This window comes from Myxine glutinosa, chromosome 1 (assembly GCF_964187855.1).
Source record: "Myxine glutinosa chromosome 1, kmMyxGlut1.1, whole genome shotgun sequence".
Taxonomy (NCBI): Eukaryota; Metazoa; Chordata; class Myxini; order Myxiniformes; family Myxinidae; genus Myxine; species Myxine glutinosa.
Genome location: NC_136261.1, coordinates 222,585,934 through 222,599,350, shown reverse-complemented (window position 1 = coordinate 222,599,350; position 13,417 = coordinate 222,585,934). Strand labels below are relative to the sequence as shown.

At 54.4% G+C, this 13,417-nt stretch overlaps 1 protein-coding gene across 2 annotated transcripts in view; it reads right to left on the bottom strand.

Annotated features, from left to right (window-relative positions):
* The window catches only part of CCDC125 (coiled-coil domain containing 125), a 94,871-nt gene extending 83,781 nt beyond the window's left edge, over nt 1-11,090 (bottom strand). Inside the window, exons 1-2 of one of the 2 annotated variants that reach the window (XM_078784112.1) lie at nt 10,958-11,090; nt 10,688-10,768 (exon numbers count right to left, since the gene is read on the bottom strand). Coding sequence is in view for 1 of the 2 variants with exons in the window: in XM_078784097.1 (XP_078640223.1) it covers nt 10,688-10,768; nt 10,882-10,933 (133 nt within the window). In the remaining variant the exon portion in view is untranslated. Of the gene's footprint in view, nt 1-10,687; nt 10,769-10,881 lie in introns of both variants that reach the window. The other variant, XM_078784097.1, reaches the window with a different exon arrangement.
* Nucleotides 11,091-13,417: the final 2,327 nt, after the last annotated feature.

The window sequence follows — 13,417 nt, the reverse complement described above, 5'->3', positions numbered from 1 at the left end:
TGTTGATTTGAAGCCAAGCCCAAGCCAGGCCCAGGAAGTTGCATGTTGATTCGAAGCCAAGCCCAAGCCAGGCCCAGGGAGTTGCATGTTGATTTGAAGCCAAGCCCAAGCCAGGCCCAGAGAGTTGCATGTTGATTCGAAGCCAAGCCCAAGCCAGGCCCAGGGAGTTGCATGTTGATTCGAAGCCAAGCCCAAGCCAGGCCCAGGGAGTTGCATGTTGATTCGAAGCCAAGCCCAAGCCAGGCCCAGGAAGTTGCATGTTGATTCGAAGCCAAGCCCAAGCCAGGCCCAGAGAGTTGCATGATGATTTGAAGCCAAGCCCAAGCCAGGCCCAGGGAGTTGCATGTTGATTCGAAGCCAAGCCCAAGCCAGGCCCAGAGAGTTGCATGTTGATTCGAAGCCAAGCCCAAGCCAGGCCCAGGAAGTTGCATGTTGATTCGAAGCCAAGCCCAAGCCAGGCCCAGAGAGTTGCATGTTGATTTGAAGCCAAGCCCAAGCCAGGCCCAGAGAGTTGCATGTTGATTCGAAGCCAAGCCCAAGCCAGGCCCAGGGAGTTGCATGTTGATTTGAAGCCAAGCCCAAGCCAGGCCCAGGGAGTTGCATGTTGATTCGAAGCCAAGCCCAAGCCAGGCCCAGAGAGTTGCATGTTGATTCGAAGCCAAGCCCAAGCCAGGCCCAGGGAGTTGCATGTTGATTTGAAGCCATGCCCAAGCCAGGCCCAGGGAGTTGCATGTTGATTTGAAGCCAAGTCCAAGCCAGGCCCAGGGAGTTGCATGTTGATTTGAAGCCATGCCCAAGCCAGGCCCAGAGAGTTGCATGTTGATTTGAAGCCAAGCCCAAGCCAGGCCCAGGGAGTTGCATGTTGATTTGAAGCCAAGCCCAAGCCAGGCCCAGGGAGTTGCATGTTGATTTGAAGCCAAGCCCAAGCCAGGCCCAGGGAGTTGCATGTTGATTTGAAGCCATGCCCAAGCCAGGCCCAGAGAGTTGCATGTTGATTTGAAGCCAAGCCCAAGCCAGGCCCAGGGAGTTGCATGTTGATTTGAAGCCAAGCCCAAGCCAGGCCCAGAGAGTTGCATGTTGATTCGAAGCCAAGCCCAAGCCAGGCCCAGAGAGTTGCATGTTGATTTGAAGCCAAGCCCAAGCCAGACCCAGAGAGTTGCATGTTGATTCGAAGCCAAGCCCAAGCCAGGCCCAGGGAGTTGCATGTTGATTTGAAGCCAAGCCCAAGCCAGGCCCAGAGAGTTGCATGTTGATTCGAAGCCAAGCCCAAGCCAGGCCCAGGGAGTTGCATGTTGATTTGAAGCCAAGCCCAAGCCAGGCCCAGAGAGTTGCATGTTGATTCGAAGCCAAGCCCAAGCCAGGCCCAGGGAGATGCATGTTGATTTGAAGCCAAGCCCAAGCCAGGCCCAGAGAGTTGCATGTTCATTTGAAGCCAAGCCCAAGCCAGGCCCAGGGAGTTGCATGTTGATTTGAGGCCAAGCCCAAGCCAGGCCCAGAGAGTTGCATGTTGATTTGAGGCCAAGCCCAAGCCCAAGCCAGGCCCAGAGAGTTGCATGTTGATTTGAGGCCAAGCCCAAGCCCAAGCCAGGCCCAGAGAGTTGCATGTTGATTTGAGGCCAAGCCCAAGCCCAAGCCAGGCCCAGAGAGTTGCATGTTGATTTGAAGCCAAGCCCAAGCCAGGCCCAGAGAGTTGCATGTTGATTTGAGGCCAAGCCCAAGCCAGGCCCAGAGAGTTGCATGTTGATTTGAAGCCAAGCCCAAGCCAGGCCCAGAGAGTTGCATGTTGATTTGAAGCCAAGCCCAAGCCAGGCCCAGAGAGTTGCATGTTGATTTGAGGCCAAGCCCAAGCCAGGCCCAGAGAGTTGCATGTTGATTTGAAGCCAAGCCCAAGCCAGGCCCAGAGAGTTGCATGTTGATTCGAAGCCATGCCCAAACCAGGCCCAGAGAGTTGCATGTTGATTCGAAGCCAAGCCTAAGCCAGGCCCAGAGAGTTGCATGTTGATTTGAAGCCAAGCCCAAGCCCAAGCCAGGCCCAGGGAGTTGCATGTTGATTTGAAGCCAAGCCCAAGCCAGGCCCAGGGTGTTGCATGTTCATTTGAAGCCAAGCCCAAGCCAGTGCCCAGGGAGTTGCATGTTGATTTGAAGCCAAGCCCAAGCCAGGCCCAGGGAGTTGCATGTTGATTTGAAGCCATGCCCAAGCCAGGCCCAGGGAGTTGCATGTTGATTTGAAGCCAAGCCCAAGCCAGGCCCAGAGAGTTGCATGTTGATTCGAAGCCAAGCCCAAGCCAGGCCCAGGGAGTTGCATGTTGATTTGAGGCCAAGCCCAAGCCAGGCCCAGAGAGTTGCATGTTGATTTGAAGCCAAGCCCAAGCCAGGCCCAGAGAGTTGCATGTTGATTCGAAGCCATGCCCAAGCCAGGCCCAGAGAGTTGCATGTTGATTCGAAGCCAAGCCTAAGCCAGGCCCAGAGAGTTGCATGTTGATTTGAAGCCATGCCCAAGCCAGGCCCAGAGAGTTGCATGTTGATTTGAAGCCAAGCCCAAGCCAGGCCCAGGGAGTTGCATGTTGATTTGAAGCCAAGCCCAAGCCAGGCCCAGGGAGTTGCATGTTGATTTGAAGCCAAGCCCAAGCCAGGCCCAGGGAGTTGCATGTTGATTTGAAGCCATGCCCAAGCCAGGCCCAGGGAGTTGCATGTTGATTTGAAGCCAAGCCCAAGCCAGGCCCAGGGAGTTGCATGTTGATTTGAAGCCAAGCCCAAGCCCAAGCCAGGCCCAGGGAGTTGCATGTTGATTTGAAGCCAAGCCCAAGCCAGGCCCAGGGAGTTGCATGTTGATTTGAAGCCAAGCCCAAGCCAGGCCCAGGGAGTTGCATTTTGATTTGAAGCCAAGCCCAAGCCAGGCCCAGGGAGTTGCATGTTGATTTGAAGCCAAGCCCAAGCCAGGCCCAGGGAGTTGCATGTTGATTTGAAGCCAAGCCCAAGCCAGGCCCAGGGAGTTGCATGTTGATTTGAAGCCAAGCCCAAGCCAGGCCCAGGGAGTTGCATGTTGATTTGAAGCCAAGCCCAAGCCCAAGCCAGGCCCAGGGAGTTGCATGTTGATTTGAAGCCAAGCCCAAGCCAGGCCCAGGGAGTTGCATGTTGATTTGAAGCCAAGCCCAAGCCCAAGCCAGGCCCAGGGAGTTGCATGTTGATTTGAAGCCAAGCCCAAGCCAGGCCCAGGGAGTTGCATGTTGATTTGAAGCCAAGCCCAAGCCAGGCCCAGGGAGTTGCATGTTGATTTTAAGCCAAGCCCAAGCCAGGCCCAGGGAGTTGCATGTTGATTTGAAGCCAAGCCCAAGCCAGGCCCAGGGAGTTGCATGTTGATTTGAAGCCAAGCCCAAGCCAGGCCCAGGGTGTTGCATGTTCATTTGAAGCCAAGCCCAAGCCAGTGCCCAGGGAGTTGCATGTTGATTTGAAGCCAAGCCCAAGCCAGGCCCAGGGAGTTGCATGTTGACTTGAAGCAAAGCCCAAGCCAGGCCCAGGGAGTTGCATGTTGATTTGAAGCCAAGCCCAAGCCAGGCCCAGGGAGTTGCATGTTGATTTGAAGCCAAGCCCAAGCCAGGCCCAGGGTGTTGCATGTTCATTTGAAGCCAAGCCCAAGCCAGTGCCCAGGGAGTTGCATGTTGATTTGAAGCCAAGCCCAAGCCAGGCCCAGGGAGTTGCATGTTGATTTGAAGCCAGGCCCAGGGTGTTGCATGTTCATTTGAAGCCAAGCCCAAGCCAGGCCCAGGGTGTTGCATGTTCATTTGAAGCCAAGCCCAAGCCAGGCCCAGGGAGTTGCATGTTCATTTGAAGCCAAGCCCAAGCCAGGCCCAGGGAGTTGCATGTTGATGTGAAGCCATGATCAAGCCAGGCCCAGAGAGTTGCATGTTGATTTGAAGCCAAGCCCAAGCCAGGCCCAAGGAGTTGCATGTTGATTTGAAGCCATGCCCAAGCCAGGCCCAGAGAGTTGCATGTTGATTTGAAGCCATGATCAAGCCAGGCCCAGGGTGTTGCATGTTCATTTGAAGCCAAGCCCAAGCCAGGCCCAGGGAGTTGCATGTTCATTTGAAGCCATGCCCAAGCCAGGCCCAGGGAGTTGCATGTTCATTTGAAGCCAAGCCCAAGCCAGGCCCAGAGAGTTGCATGTTGATTCGAAGCCAAGCCCAAGCCAGGCGCAGGGAGTTGCATGTTGATTCGAAGCCATGATCAAGCCAGGCCCAGAGAGTTGCATGTTGATTTGAGGCCAAGACCAAGCCAGGCCCAAGGAGTTGCATGTTGATTTGAAGCCATGCCCAAGCCAGGCGCAGGGAGTTGCATGTTGATTTGAAGCCATGCCCAAGCCAGGCCCAGAGAATTGCATGTTGATTTGAAGCCAAGCCCAAGCCAGGCGCAGGGAGTTGCATGTTGATTTGAAGCCAAGCCCAAGCCAGGCCCAGAGAGTTGCATGTTCATTTGAAGCCAAGCCCAAGCCAGGCGCAGGGAGTTGCATGTTGATTTGAAGCCATGCCCAAGCCAGGCCCACGGTGTTGCATGTTGACTTGAAGCCAAGCCAAGGTACTTCGCTTATTTTTCAAGATATTCCGCTCACAAGGTTCAGACATACATGGCGGCGGCCATCTTGGATTTTGACATGGCGACCCAATTTTCAATAGCGTTCTTCCTTGTGCCGAGATACACCCAAACACTAGATTAGAAGTTGGTACTTTGCTTATTTTCCAAGATATTTCACTCACAATGTTCAGACATATATATGGTGGAGGCCATCTTGGAGTTTGACGTGGCGACAAATTTACAATAGCGGGCTTCCTTATGCCGAGATACACCAACACACCAAATTAGAAGTTGGTACTTCGCTTATTTTTCGAGATATTTCGCTCACAAGGTTCAGACATATATATGGTGGCGGCCATCTTGGATTTTGAGGTGGCGACCCAATTTTCAATAGCGTTCTTCCCTATGCCGAGATACACCCACACACCAAATTAGAAGTTGGTACTTCGCTTATTTTTCAAGATATTAATCTCACAAGTTTCAGACATACATGGCATCAGACATACATGGCGGCGGCTATCTTGGATTTTGACGTGGGTTGCACCCACACACCAAATTCGAATGCGGTCCTTCGCTTACGCACGCACGCACGCCCGCACGCACGCACACACGGACGGACGGACACACGGACGGAGGGGAAAACCATAGTCCCCCTTTCGCTCCGCTGTGCGACGGGGGACAACTAGCCCGGGAGGGTTAGGATAAAATGATAGGGATCTAGAGAAGAAGGACCATAGGTAACGGTAGCGTTAAGTAGCGACATTACACCTGTAGTGGGGACGTAGAGAGGTTAGAATGGATGATAACGATGTGGGATGTGCTTAGTTTAAAGGGAAGACGGGGAGCACCAAGTTAGAAGGAAACCAGGTAGATCAGATGATGCCATGTGTTTGAGAATCGAAAGTGTATGGAGCAGTGTATGAGTGAGTGAGGAGATTGTGAGTTGTGTTGAGCGTGGAAGTGTATGGAGCAATGCATGAGGAACAATTGTGGTTGTGCATTGTATTGCGTGATTGAAGAAGCCTGGGAGGAAGGAGGGTGCAGGAGGCACCAGGAGTGATGGCACAGGTGTGCAAATACAGGTGAGCATGGTTGGATGGAATAAATGGTCTGGAATATATGGAGTATGGAATGGATGGTGTGGGGTGAGTTTGGTGAAAACTGTGGAGTGGAGTGGATGGTGCGAAGGTGTGTATGGGAAGGATGGACCCTATCACGAATACCCGGGGAGGGTAGTTTAGGAGTTAGGTAGAGGGAGTAGGTGAATTGTGGTTGGATATTGGCATCTGTGGTGCGTGGTGGAAGAATGGTGTTTGGATGGGTGCATTAGTGACATGGAAATGACTGGGCGTGTGTCCTGTTAGTGTGTGTAGTTGGGCACTAAATGGGCACTCCGCCACTGTTAGGATGTCGGCCAGGTGAGGCCGCAGGTGGGCTCTGGGAGCCGGTAGAGTTGTGGATGGGGCCCGAGGATCCAGAGGACGGACCCGGGCAGCCCAGTGCCAGAGAGGGCACCGAGTGGGGTAAGCGCCAAGGAGGGCCTTCCCCAGGTAGATAGGTTAGGTAAGGAGCAGGTAAGCTCGGAGGCAACTGCAGTGGTGGAGGTGTGCAGGTGGGTAGACCTGCTGGGAGAGCCACACGACTCAGCTCGGAAATTGTGCAAAGGCAGAGGGAGTTGAATCGGGGGAGTGAGACCCCAAATTGAGGAAGCACCACAGTTTGGTCAATGGGAATTTGGTTCTTAAAACCGCATAGAGTAAGATGGCCAATGGATTGGCAGGGAAAGACCCCGGGTAGTGTAAAGTGTGTTAATGTCATTTAGGAAGTAGTTAGGATTGAAATCTCCTCGCACCATCTACATCCACTCACCTAAGGTGACAGACCTCCACACCGTGCCATGGTTTGTTGTTATTATTATTTTTGTGCAAATGTTTGGAATGTGAGACGCATCATGACGTGGGTGTGACATTGTGCTGATGTTCCATCTCTCCCTCCTTATGAGGATTGATGATGAATTGATGATGGCAAATTTTGGATTAGTGGGATTGTGACGAATTTGGTATAGGGGAAATATGGGGAGGACGAGACGGTAGCGATGGATATGGAAATTGTAGTGTAATGTGTAGATTGTTGTAAATATGGGTAAGGGCAAGGGTGGAGTAGGTAACAGGGGGGGGTGACGTCCGGTAGGGACGAGCTTTTCTCTGCTCAGTCTCCAGACGCACCTCACTCTGCATTGCCTTCGTTGATGTGTACCCTTGTGACCTTACCCCTCACTCACCTGTCTTCTCGGTCTTCCTTCCCCGACCAATGGATCGTGCTCTCTGGGCACTGAGGGGAGCGTGCGAAGGGCCGCGTCGGTGTGCCCGAACCCCCGCAACCAGCTGCCTGCATTGATGCACCACTTATGGACCACATGTCTGTGGCTGAGCACCACTCATGGACCCCACGGGTTGGGGAATGGCCCCTCTGCTGGGACCGGCCACGATGGCCCAAGATCTTGCTTGCGGACCCGGTGAGGTGGCACCAAGCCCACAGGTGAACCACCCATAGTCGGCCCCTGTGGGCCATAAGTAAAAAACGGACACGTTTTGTGCATTTTTCATTTTTATATCCACCAAATAGGCCGCCAGTAAGAAGATGAAGTTGACAACATCAGGAAGAACAACGGCCAGCAGAGGGAGCCGAAGAGCAAAACCACCATCCAGTTTTTTTTTGTTTTTTTTTATGGAACTATGGTGACTGTGCTTTATGGTGCTTTATGGGGCTTTTTGGTACTTTATGGTGCTCTTTGTTGGTGCTGGTGCATCGATGCAGTGCAGGCTGTCTCCCCCCCCCCCCCCCCCCCGACCCCCAAAAGAACAATCGCATGTCCTGGGTTGCAGTGTAAATACAATCAGCGTCACTTGTAAATAATGCTCCCCACCGTACATGTTTAGTTTGAAAACCATTCCGCAATTCGGTTATCCTGTGGGCGTGCATCTGTTGGGCAGGGTGCAATGCAGCAGAGGGACATACTTATTTGTGTTTTAAAACTGTCACACTCAGGGTCAGGTTAATTGTAGAGGGAACTACACCTACGTGCCACACTAAGTAAAGTTTTATAGGCCCGGGACGTGCCTGGAGGATGAGGGTGCAGTGTTGCGGATTTGAGAATCCTGTTGTAAATATCACTCTCTGTAAGTAGTGTAATGATTCCTTGTAAATACCTCCGTTTTGTGTGTAAAGGTCAAAGGTCGTCCCCTTAGTTAATCCATCGCATGCACGTAGAGAATCATATACCCTTCTAAATAGTTATTTCTTATTCTATGTAGTTTAAGGCTCTGTTTCCCACTAGTTGACCCTGCATTGCACCGAATTGAAATAAGATAGGATCCCTCCGACGCCCCCATGGCCTCTTCAAAGTGCCAGTAACATTTGGCGGTTTTCTTCACCCCAAGACTCCATTAAACACGAGGTCAGCTCGGAGCAGAAGGTGGGAGGAGTCAGCAAAGCGCCAGGAACAAGGCGTGGCTTTGCCAACACCTCCTCAAGGGGCGGGATCGGTGAGCCCTCGCGACCAATCAAGGCCGAGGCGAGCTCACCGATGGGCGTTTCCAGCAGGCCGGCGGCTTGATCGCGACGGGCCTCATAAAAGGGGGTGGGGAAGGACTGCGGTGAGAGATGCGGCAGATGTGGCAGATGAGTGACCCGGCAGATGCGTGACCCAGGAGATGCGTAAGAGTTCAGTGGAGAAGGAGTGGAATTTGCACTGAACCAAGTCAGGCTTGCGGTTCTGCCGTGAGAGAGACGACGCAGTCCAGCCCCCCTCCCCTCCACCCCCCCTCCCCCCTGTGACACGCAGCTTTGACACGCAGCTTCGACACACAGCTTCGACCCGCTGCTACGCGGGAACCAGATTGCGGTGGCATCGGTGGCCGTCGATGTCCAGCCCGACGTCCCGTGCGGGAGCAAGCTCCAGCTGAACCTTCCTCCCCTTCTAGCCTTTCGTTCCTGCCCTCATTCATCCATTTGTGTACGTGAGTTTGTTTTGTGTGTCTTGTCCCTGGGAATAAGTTAAGCCTGTCTAGATAAGTAGTATTGCACTGTGTCTTCCTCTTCTGTAAATTATTTTCATTTCTTTCCTCCTCCTTGGTTCCTTTGATTGTGTAAATAGTAATTGGTTAATAAATCCTGTTCTTCCTACCTTTGCTTCCCTTTCTTCACATCCGTTTGTCTTTGTGATTTCCCCATTGAACACCTGTGGCACGATTTGGCCAACGAATAAGAATCGGGTCTAGTTCTTGTTAATGGTTCGAGCCGCGGCTGCTAATCCGCTCGGCAAATAACATCTTGTCCACGGCCTCGAACGAGGTTGCTCACCTGCCTCTCTGGAGGGAGTTGGGCAGCTTCAGGACTCACGTCGGTCAGTTGCAGACAAGGGGACTAATCCCCCCTTGGTAAGGGGAAAAAGGGCCGACGTTGAGATCCGCAACAATATATATATATATAAATATATAAAAGATTAATGAACAGGATTAAATAATTAAATTGATATATGTGGGAAAATGACATGCCCAGACCAGGAATCGAACCCAGGTCCTCTGGAAAACCGTACCAGTGCTCTGCCATCTCAGCAATCTGGGCAACCCTGACTGAGCTTGCAATTTTCCACACATATGGTTGCCACTCTCGTTCCATCAATGCTTCCCGAGCACTCGCTGCCAACCACAGGAGCACTAACGGCCTGAACACAAGAGGGTCTTCCTCCAATGAGTGGTGAGGGTGGGGGTGGGGGGACAAATCCATCTCCTCTTTTATAAACACCACAGGGGGCAAAGTGAAGCAATTAGATTTAATAATGACCAGGATTTAATAATTAAATTGGTATATGTGGGAACATTACATGCCCAGACCAGAAATCGAATCCAGGTCTCTGTCTCTCAAATGCTTTTTGAGGGGAAACCACATGACATCCTCGGCCATTTTACATTTGTTGATCAATCAATGATAAATCAAGCAATGATATGATTTGTTTAATTGTCGTCTTTTCTTGTGGTGTGTTTGATCATAAAAGTTCTCTGGACAGCCTGTTTGTTTAACAAGGGGGGCAAGAACACCTTCACAATTAATACTATAATATGTGATTTCCCAATTGCGACAAGCATCCCAGAGTCTCCACCCGACAAGCATCGCAGAGTCTTCACCCGACAAGCATCCCAGAGTCTCCACCCGACAAGCATCCCAGAGTCTCCACCCGACAAGCATCGCAGAGTCTCCACCCGACAAGCATCCCAGAGTCTCCACCCGACAAGCATCCCAGAGTCTCCACCCGACAAGCATCCCAGAGTCTCCACCCGACAAGCATCCCAGAGTCTCCACCCGACAAGCATCCCAGAGTCTCCACCCGACAAGCATCCCAGAGTCTTCACCCGACAAGCATCCCAGAGTCTCCACCCGACAAGCATCCCAGAGTCTCCACCCGACAAGCATCCCAGAGTCTCCACCCGACAAGCATCCCAGAGTCTCCACCCGACAAGCATCCCAGAGTCTCCACCCGACAAGCATCCCAGAGTCTCCACCCGACAAGCATCCCAGTGTCCACCCGACAAGCATCCCAGAGCCTCTACCCGACAAGCATCCCAGAGCCTCTACCAGACAAGCATCCCAGAACCTCCACCAGACAAGCATCCCAGAGCCTCTACCGGACAAGCATCCCAGAGCCTCTACCCGACAAGCATCCCAGAGCCTCTACCCGACAAGCATCCCAGAGCCTCTACCCGACAAGCATCCCAGAGCCTCTACCCGACAAGCATCCCAGAGCCTCTACCCGACAAGCATCCCAGTCTTGACCTGACAAGCATCCCAGTCTTGACCTGACAAGAATCCCAGTTTTTACCTGACAAGCATCCCAGTCTTTACCTGACAAGCGTCCCAGTCTTTACCTGACAAGCGTCCCAGTCTTTACCTGACAAGCGTCCCAGTCTTTACCTGACAAGCGTCCCAGTCTTTACCTGACAAGCGTCCCAGTCTTTACCTGACAAGCGTCCCAGTCTTTACCTGACAAACGTCCCAGTCTTTACCTGACACCCTTATTGTTATTGCCAGTTAAATGTGAGTTTTTTTTAAGAGCACATACCTGCTCGGACCGATGTGGACGCACACCGTCGCCTCACCTTGTCCGAGGACAGGTGACACAAAAGTGAAAAGGGACGAGGCCCTGAAACCCAGAATGGTGTAAAAATAACGTTAATCAATCACAAAATGCGGTGCTGCGACACACAGGGCCTCCTTTAACTTTTGAACCACCTTAGTGCCGACATTGTCACTTACAAATCGACGGTATCCGATGGCGATGAACAAATAGCCAAAACAGTGCACACATCCCAGAATGCACCACTAAACTCACTGCTCCACCTTGTGCGGACCCTCCTCCTCCCCTTGTTCTTCTGCTAATACATCTTCTTCTTTTCTTCTGCTTCCTATTTTCGAGTTTTACGGCGTTCTCAGAGGCGCGAGGCTCTATATATGCCTCCGTACGCAAACGCGTACAAACGTACGTACACACGTACCCAAACTGCAGCGCGACACCCAAAGAACCAATGAGGTTTCACTATAAATATAAATCCATCGGGATTTCCCGCTCTTTTTTAAGAATCCAGGTGCAGCTGTGCAGAGTCTGGATTGCTTCTCGTTCAACAAACTTAAGATTCCCGGCAGATCCGAAACTTTAATTCCCATCTCTCTGATAATGATATTCTGAAAAAGGCGCCGTCTGTCTCCCTCACGGAGCGGGACATTTATAACCTTCCTCCTCCTCAGATTTCTTATTTTTCCTTCTCTTAATTTTCTCCATGCTGTATTATCCCATTCTCCATACTAACCCTGATGACCCCACGGTGGACTTCACGAACAGGGGTGTGTTGCGTCAGCAAGCGGCTTGTTTGATTCAAAGCGCTCAAGCAAGAAGTCCAACGGAACGGAGCGCTTGGCACCGCTTAACAACATGGCGGTCTCCATGAAACAGTGCGATCGTGGTGATCGAGAAAATGTTGTCCGGCCCATAGTTTTCAGTTTTACTCGATCGTGTTGTGTTAACTTCCCCAAACAAATATATTGAAGCGTGGTGCTACGCACGCGACTTGCTACCAAGGAGGAAGCGGACAACACGGTTAAAACAAAAGTGTCTTTATTGACAAGAGGTCACTGTAGCACTGACGCGCTCCGGGCTGCGCGCCCGGTGTATATCCTGAGGCCACGCCTACACCTGGGGCGTGGCCGCCGCACACTTGGTGCGCGGATTGATGTCACCACGCCAGTGGGCTTTCGTGTCCGCCACACGCGCCCCCCCAGAATTCCCGCGCACCTGGAGGGCCAGTTTGCGGGGCAAACGGATGACCCGGCCGAAGCGACCGGCGGCGTCCGGGGTGCAGGGATGCCAGCTGGGATGCCCCCGGCTGTACCCGGGATGGGTGCCGGACCGGGGGGCGGCGTGCCGGCGGTGCCGGGGGTCCGCCACCGGCGGGCGGGGGCCGAGCCACCGGCGGTGGGTGGTCCACGTCGAGGTGGGCCGGCTTGAGTCGATCCACCAAGACGCGGTCGGGAGTACCGCCGATGTCCAAGGTGAAGTACTTCACCCCGGTCTCCAGCACGCGGAAAGGCCCGTCGTACGGGGGCCGCAGTGGTGTCCGGTGGGCGTCGTGCCGGACGAAGACATACTCCGCGGTGCGAAGCTCCGGGGCGACGTGCGTGGGTGGGTGCCCGTGGTGCGCCGTCGGCACCGGGGCGAACCTCCGGGCGGTCTCCTGCAGCGCGGAGCGCTCCTGCGCCGCGGACCAAGGTGCCGTGGGGTCGGGGAGGAACTCGCCCGGCACCCGCAGCGGTTGTCCAAAGACCAACTCCGCCGCGGATGCGCGCAGGTCCTCCTTGGGTGCCATCCGGAGGCCCAGCAGGACCCAGGGGAGCCTGTCGACCCAGCCGCCGTCGCGGAGGGTGGCCCGGAGCGCGGCCTTCAACGAGCGGTGGAACCGCTCGCACAGGACGTTAGCCTGGGGGTGGTAGGCCGTGGTGCGGTGCAGCTAGACCCCGAGCCCCCGCGCGACCGCCCCCCAGAGCTCCGAGGTGAATTGGGGGCCGCGGTCGGACAAGATGTCCGAGGGGGCGCCGAACCGGGTGACCCAGGTGGCGATGAACGCCTGCGCGACGTCCGCCGCCGTCGTTGACGCCAAAGGCACGGCCTCTGGCCACCGGGTGGTGCGGTCCATCATGGTCAGGACATGGGTGAAACCCCGCGAGGGGGGCAGAGGTCCCACCAGGTCCACGTGAAGGTGGTCAAACCGACGTTCCGGCACCGCAAACGGGGCCAATGGGGCCTGGGTGTGTCGGTGCACCTTCGCGCGCTGGCACGCGAGGCACGTCCTGGCCCAGCCGCGGACGGCCTTCCGGAGGCCATGCCAGACAAACTTGTCGGCGATCAACCTCTGGGAGGCCCTCGTGCCCGGGTGGGACAGGCCGTGGATGGAGTCGAAAATCCGGCGCTGCCAGCCCGCGGGCACGATGGGGCGAGGCCGCCCGAGGGAGACGTCGCACCAGAGGGCCGTGCCCGCGCCGTTGAACGGCACCTCGGTGACGCGGAGGCCCGTAACGTCATTCCGCAAGGCCTGGACGTCGGGGTCGGCGGCCTGGTCCGCCGCCATCCGGGCATAGTCGATGCTGAGGTGGACCGCGTTGGCAACGGACCGGGAAAGGCAATCCGCCACCGGGTTGTCCTTCCCCGCGACGTGCGGATGTCCGTCGTGTATTCGGACATGGCCGAGAGGTGACGCTGCTGCCGGGCCGACCACAGCTCGGCGACCTTGCCCATCGCGAA